Source organism: Jatropha curcas, chromosome 4 (assembly GCF_041381405.1).
Source record: "Jatropha curcas cultivar XTBG-Jc1 chromosome 4, XTBG_Jcur_1.0, whole genome shotgun sequence".
NCBI lineage: Eukaryota > Viridiplantae > Streptophyta > Magnoliopsida > Malpighiales > Euphorbiaceae > Jatropha > Jatropha curcas.
Genome location: NC_143154.1, coordinates 24,459,745 through 24,467,459, shown reverse-complemented (window position 1 = coordinate 24,467,459; position 7,715 = coordinate 24,459,745). Strand labels below are relative to the sequence as shown.

General features: G+C 30.1%; 1 protein-coding gene across 1 annotated transcript; it reads right to left on the bottom strand.

Moving 5' to 3' along the window:
- Positions 1-3,962: 3,962 nt before the first annotated feature.
- On the bottom strand, positions 3,963-5,617 carry LOC105645437 (Eukaryotic aspartyl protease family protein). Its single transcript, XM_012231041.4, has one exon. It carries the CDS (start codon positions 5,546-5,548, stop codon positions 4,241-4,243), a length of 1,308 nt encoding a protein of 435 aa, XP_012086431.1. The 5' UTR covers positions 5,549-5,617; the 3' UTR covers positions 3,963-4,240.
- Positions 5,618-7,715: the final 2,098 nt, after the last annotated feature.

The following is a 7,715-nucleotide window of genomic DNA, read 5'->3' as shown; positions in this document are numbered from 1 at the left end:
GGAGAAGCAAGATTAGGGCAGGAGGCGCTCAATCATTTTTTTTGACCAAATTCTGGGAAATTTCGAGTTGATTATCACCGCCGCCACCATTGGACTCTATACCTTGAGTTGGTTCTAATGGTGTAAGCCACCTCAGAGGACACTGACTGTAAATTTTTGTACTCCTTAACGTGTTGAAGTTGATTCCAAATTTGGTTTCATATAAATAATCTTGGGGCTCTCATGATTTATAATTTAGAATTTGAATTTTCATTGTTTAAATCCTGATGAAATATTATTTGGATTTTAAGTTGTCATTTAGCGATTGGTTTAGGAGGCAATAATTAGATTCTTTGAAGAATATGAGTTAGTTTGGACATGTTAAATTTAATTGTGATCAAGATTCAAGATGGAGTATGTCTTTTTTTTTTTTTTTAATGGGATATGTACGTATGAATATGTTTCTATATTTTTATATAAAAAGTCTAATAATAAACCATTAAAAATACAATCATGATTTGAAGTATCTGATCGATATGACAGAGTATAATATTTGAATCACAGGCGATTTGCTTTGTTTGACTCTATAATCTTTCTACAAGTCTGATAGGATTATTTTCAAATTTTTTTCTTTGTAGTATAGAGGAGATTCACACTTCTTTCTGCATAACTATCCAAATAAAAGACGCTGGATAAAATTATTATAATGGTGATAATGACAACAATAACTCAAAAGAGAAAAAATCCCAATATATGGACAATAATAAATCTCAATATTTGGGCTACAGTAACTTAGATTTATATACAAACTTGAGAAATAATTGTGAAAAAAAAATAAAAAAGAGAAATGGGTGATCACTGGTGAGAGCTCACATGGTGACTACCCATGGAAAAAAAAATAGAGGTTTTAGATTTTAGGTTTTGGAAGAGAGAGATGAAGTATTTCTTAATTACTTGTTAATTAGTTTGAATAGATACTAGAATGGATTTGTTATTGAATTTATTAATTTCAATTCAATAAGGTTATTAATTGTGATAGTGAGAAATTTTCTCTTTTTTGTTTTGGAAGGATAGTGAGAAATTGAGAATATATCTTTTCTATAAGTTATAAGAAAATATTATAAGTATAAAGATTAAGTTTTGAATGTTATGAGCTTATATTTGAAAGTAAACATTAAAGATATATACATATACAGAATGCGGAATGATTCGGCATTTTTTTTTTTCAACTTTCAAATTCCTTTCACTTTCAAAAAAAAATTATTTTCTTCAAAAAGGATAAGAGTTTACTTACAGTCAATGTATCAATCGAAATAAAATAGAAAATGGTAATTAGATTTCGGTTGGAACACAGATTTATTGTGCGGGCAAAAATAATTTTTCTGGGGAAAAAAAAAGAAAAAAAAATAAAACATGCAAGCTGTTTGGAGTTTCGAAAATCATTTTCACATTTGCTAATACACCAATAACTAATTATAAAGATAGTGACAAATAATTGAAAAAAGGCTGGAATGGGCTTGCAATATTGCACAACAGCAAAAACTTAGAAAACGTAGGGGACCAATACCTTCTAGAATATATATATGCCAGGATCCAAGAAATTAACTGTATATGTTTCAAATGATTTTCTCGTATCTTATAAATAATGTGAAAAAAAATGAAACGTTTTAAGTTCTAATATTCTCAATTATAAATATTATTATAAATTTGATGAATGTAATTTCAAAAAATTATAAAAACCATCACGGATTTAAATTGAAATTATTTAAAAAGAAGGATTATTCTAACCATAAAATGCAGATTTCAAACTTTAAATAATAAGTAAAATATTATATGTTATTTTATTAAAATATTTTCTTTTTTATTTTTATCCACATATTCAGATATTGAATTCTATTCGGAAGACAGAATTTTTTATACGAATTTTTTATTTAAATCACTTTTTCGTTAGATTTCGATACTGAAAATTAAAGAAGAAAAAAAAAATACTAGGAATTTTAAACAGCACAGATGCCAAGATGCGAAAGACTCAAAAGAGACAGTTTTGTAACTTTTGTTGGTAGTAATTGATTCAAAGAAAACGGTTGCTTTGGTTTCTTTCTTTGTTTCCCTCAAAGAAAGTGAAAGAAAATTCCAAAGCAAAAAGGCCAAAAGGGAGCGTGCTACCACCGCATCTACTGGCTGCTGCTGCTTCTGCTTCTGCTATAATTTCCACAGCTTCTCATGAAATGGCAGAAAGTGATTTAAAAACACTTCGCCTTTTGCTCTTTCGCCAGCTGTTCCCCCTTCTTTCTATCCTTTCCTCTTCGCTTCTTCTATCTAAAGCGAGTAACGACTATTTTTTTTTTTTTTTCTTGTTCTTGGTAAAATGGTAAAAGCAAAAAATAAATAAATAATATTACTAATGCATTGGAAGTATGTGAATTGGATATTTGGATGTATGTGTTGTGCTTTTTTTTTTTTTTTTTTTTTTTTATGATCGATGATGATGGTAATAATGAATTTAAATATGAAATTATAAATGTAATAAATATTTTAAAATATAATACTTTTTTAAATATGAAAAGTATTTAAAAATAAAAACAGTATCCTTTTGGTTAATTTTTAAGGCTGCATAAAAATCAATCTGAATAGAAAAAAATTAGTTGTTTTATATTAAAATAAACCAAACTGTTTATATTAAAAATCAGATGAATCTGAGTTGAATCGGTTTAATCATACTATACTCAATCTTGGCCTACTCAGGATTCCAATCCAAGAAATCACTATTGATTAAATTAGCTAAAAATGAAAGATTATTTTGGTACATAGGAAAAAGTAGGGCGGCGGAGAAAGGGGAAATGGAAATTCAACGTAAAGTGAAATGATGGTTGAAGTTAATTAGACCGACAAGCTCACAAGTTAGAAATGATAGAAGAAGATATGAAGTAAGCGTGAGTGGACACGTGCCAGGTTAATTTAAAAGTGAATTATTTAATCTTAATCTTAAATTAATAAACCACAGCATATTTTAATCATGATGCGAATGTCGGGAATTTAAGAATACAATCTTTAGGATTTTAGTCGGTGATTGAGTTTTGAACAAGCTGTCTTCTACTTCCCATGCATCCGAACCATTGTCTGGCCCCACCACTTTCCATCTTCAAATACTAACACTACACTTTCCCCTTTCTTATTTTCCACATACTTATAAATTTTAAATAAATTAATCAATAATTTTTATTCTCATTTGTATATTAATTAGAATTCAACTATTTAGATTTAAATTAAGAATTATAAATAAATTTTAGTTTAGTTAAATTCGAAGATTGTGGTCCAAGGTTGATAGATACTTTACTTGGAATCTTTGCAATTAGCGGCATAAGTCTTTCCACTGATGCCAACACCAAATCTCTTAACTTACCTATTATTACTATACTATATCAATACAATCTAAATGAGTCAAACAAGTCATAAGTTATTTGACTCTCATTTAATAAATTTAATCAATCGTAGCTCGATTAATAAACAAATCGAATTCAATTTAAATTTTGAGTTGTTTTATTATAAATAATAAATTAATTAAACTTGAATTCAATAAAATTTAATTATGCTTAGTCCTTTATAATTTTTATTTATCCATTTACTTATATGGCCTCATAATTTTCATGCATTAATACTTCTTCCTGAATTTTAAAAGCTTTATTTGCAAATTTAGTTGTCTCACACCTTTTAAATATAATAAAAATAAAAAAAAAAAATTTGACAAATAGATGACACAACTACTATCTGGAAGTACATAGTAATATTATGTATTTTACAATAAAAACAAAAATAATGAGTTCAAGTTGGGCCCATAAACATAAATTCAAAAGAACAAGGAAAATGAGAAGACAACAAATAATTAATATTCAAGCTTTGGTAGTACAAATACAATAAATAATTTAATTTAAGCTATGGTTACTTTCATATAAAACGAAGACAAATATTTTTACACCACTCGATTAATTTAAATTCACTCACATACCGTTAATTAACAAAATTATGAGATGTTTTACATAATAATTAATAAATTAACTAATATAATGCAATAAAATACCATTCCCGTGAACTTACACTCTATTTATCACTTAATGTTAGTTTAATATGGGCCGTTCGATTAGATTACTATTGCCAACCATCGCTGATATTTATTTTGTACAGAGTCTTTACATTGAATATCCGATTTAATTCCTTCCTGGCCAGATAAATTCATGCTGTGGTCCACTGTACCAGCACCACTTTATGATCTGCTACAATCGGCCTTACCGAACCCCACCCTTCGGTTAGCTAGATCAAATTCCACCCATAGATTTTGTTGATGAAAGTTCCCTATTATATTACTAGCCGCCCCTAACATTTCGGACCGACCGATTCCGACACAATGGACCCCATTCCCTACATTAGCCAGGACCCTCTCTCTATCTACCACAATCTCAACTCCTTTCTCGAATTCAAACACCATATTTCCTATCAACCGTCCGATCTCCACTGGATTTCCATCAAAACACATATCCGATACTCCACCGTACACATAGTTCTTCTTTAACTTTGTCCCAGCCACTCTCACTATTTCCTCCCTCACTTTATTATATGCCTCATCCACCAAGTATGTGAACTCGGAGCCTGAATCTACCATGGTCTGGCCCGAACCACTCGGGTCGGGCCTGAAAACAGATGCGGGAATGTTTAATCTTGTGTTTCCAATCCTAATTCCTTGCATTGGAACCGTGTAGGCCAAAGGGTCCAGATTAGGTGAGCGTTGACTTGGAGTAAAAGTCAAAAGATTTATGTAATGAAACCCACCAGAATTAGGATTGTCACCCAAGTAAAACAACCCAGTCGGTGACAACCCGGCCCGATTACCCCGGGTCGGTACACAATAAGAGAACTTAGATATTTTAGCCTGGGAAGCAAATGATCGCCGCCCAAGATTCATCCCCAAAATACCCTTGTCATCGCCGGAATCCTCAGCGCAACCAAGGATCAAAGGAGGGGTACTTTGGGTATTAGAGAAGGTAAACTTTTCTCTGACGAGACTACCCTCAGCTAGAGTACCGTCAGCGTAGAAATAAGAATAGTGGCATAAACGATTCTGGTCACAGGTAGTCGGGAGAGTAAAATCGGGAATTCGGGGCTTACAAAGAGGGTGATTGCAAGGCAAAACGGAGAAAGAAGACGATAGAGAAGGATCAAACGACGTCGTAGGAGGAAGTTTTCTGGGAGCTTTTTTGTGACACTGAATCCAGGAAAGTTGACTCCCAGTGTCTAAAACCATTTGTTGAGTCTGAGGAGGAGTCCCTATAGGTAAAGAGACAATCAAAGCCATTGAATACTTAAACCTTGATCTGTAATTATAACCAGAGGTTTGAACATGTTGGTTCCGTTTGGTTTGCGAAATAAAAGAAGATTGAAAAGAAGGATTTTGGGAGCGAGGAAAAGAATTAAGAGGGAAAGAGAAGGAAAAATTAGAAGTGTTTTTTATTTGGGTTTGTTTGGTTGGGAGAGAAAGAAAGGAAAAAAAGAGAAAGAAGAAGAGAAAGAAAGGCATGGCGACAGTTTGGTGGAGGATGTGCGTGTTTTAGTGAAATGGTTAAGGTACAGTGGCAGTGGGGGTCTATATTTATATGGGGATTTGGAAGGAGAGAGGAGTAAATAAAAGCGCAAAAGAGGAAAATGTTGGAATAGGAAGGCGACGCGTTTTCTTAATTAAGCGGTTAGATCTTATGATGGAGGCTACTTTAATTGCAGCCTTGCTGCCTTGCATTTGTGTTAACTGTTAAGCGTATTTAATATCATAATAGACAAATTTTTTTTTAAGAGAAAACGTAAATAAAATTAATTGTTGGTATTAATTAATTATTTTTTAAATTCCTATGAAAATATAAATAAGTTATTTTTTTCAAAATAATATATATAAGTGTATTTTTATTGGACATAAGAAGTAAAATTAATCAGATCCTAAAATTAATATTCTCATCTATATTAAAATTTTATAAAGGTTGTTTCTTCTATCATATGTTGTTTATTTTTAGTTTTCTTAAAGAAATTTGGCAATTAACTTGAATGGGGTAGCTCAATGGCAAAAAATACTTACAGAGTTAATTATTATGACTTAGGTTATGAATTCGATCATCAGCAATACAAACCTTTTCGGACCATTTGGCAGCGGTGGCAAACTTACACAGATTTGAAATCCTTTCCTTTTGTTTCCACGTTTGTCTTGCTCTTAGACTTCATGGATTGGATCCCTTCTTTTTAATTGTTTTGATTTTGATGTTTTTACGTAGAAAGAAAGGTTGTAAAAAGCTTAAGGGCAATTTTGTCATTTTAAAAGACCCCTTCACCTCTCTCTTACATTTTCTTGTGTTTTAACAGCAGCAGCAAGCAAATATGGACGGAGAGATTATATAGTTTAACTCAGGCGAATCAGATATTTAATTAAACTACAGAATTATTTAGATAATTTTATCATACTTCAGAGACAAAATAATTAATTTCTCTTATTATTATCTAAAACAAAAAAAAAAATAGATTGACAATTTAAATAGAGACATCTGGAGACAAAAGTTAGAAATATAACCATGATAAACAAGATCGAAAAAATATTTGAAAAAAAAAGTTAAAAGAAGTATCTCAAAATATTATAGAGATGCATAAAAAGCGTTTAAAATAATAATAAAAATAAATAAGGCATATTTTTAAAAATATCTCACATGTGTTTGATGCTTTTCTTTTATTTAGTTGAAACCCAAAATATAATTTGATCTTATCACTAGAACATGCTTATCCATCTACTAAGGTTAATCAAACTTTTTAATAGACTAATGAGAAAAAAACAGGATTATATTTTAAAATTAGGACAGAATTAAAAAATCTTGACATTTTGTAATAGATGAACAAATGATCAATCATTGAAGATAAATACAATAAAAAAAAAAAAAACGAATAGAATATAAGGTCATCAAGGCACTGAAGGTCTAAAAATCAGGCCAAGTCCTAATCAAATTAGTGGTGTTTGCATATCCTATTTAGTAGCATTGAGCTTGAATGATATTTTGAGCTAACAATTTACAAAGCTGCCACCTCAAAAGCTATAATTAAAATTGAAATTGATTGAAAAAATAATTAAAATTTTGATTTTTATGTTAATATTATATTTTTAGAAGCTTTGTCTTGGAACTAATTCATGCCCTTCTTGTGAAACATAAGGCAGAAGAGTTTTGTTTATATGCACTAACATAAGGAGACAAAATCACATGATCATAATATATAAATATTATAGCCTAATATCATGGAAACCCTCCTCTTTGGATAATTTTGATCAAATTCGTGATAATTTTTTATGTGTAAAGGACTCGAATTTAAAATTTTTCACTCTTTATATTTTTTGCAAGACGTAGAAAGACCAAACCAAAATTGATTGGTAATCATTTTATTTAATTTAATCATTGTTTATATAATAATTTAGATTTAAAGGAAATATTTTCTAATTTAATTTGTTTCAACTTTTTTTTATATAATTTTATCTCAATAGAAAACCAAAGAGAATATCCAATGCCTTTACTCTTTTGCTTTTTGTTTTTGGTTTTTCTGTTTTTTCCTTCCTTTTCCTTCTCATTTCTACATACACAATTCAAGCGTTGGGTATGGTTGTGATTATTATTTATTCATATTTCAAAGAATGAAATGTTCTGTTCATACAATCTTTTTCAATT

Coding starts and splice junctions, on each gene's coding strand:
- LOC105645437 (XM_012231041.4), bottom strand. CDS start 5,548: ATGCCTTTCTTTCTCTTCTTCTTTCTCTTTTTTTCCTTTCTTTCTCTC.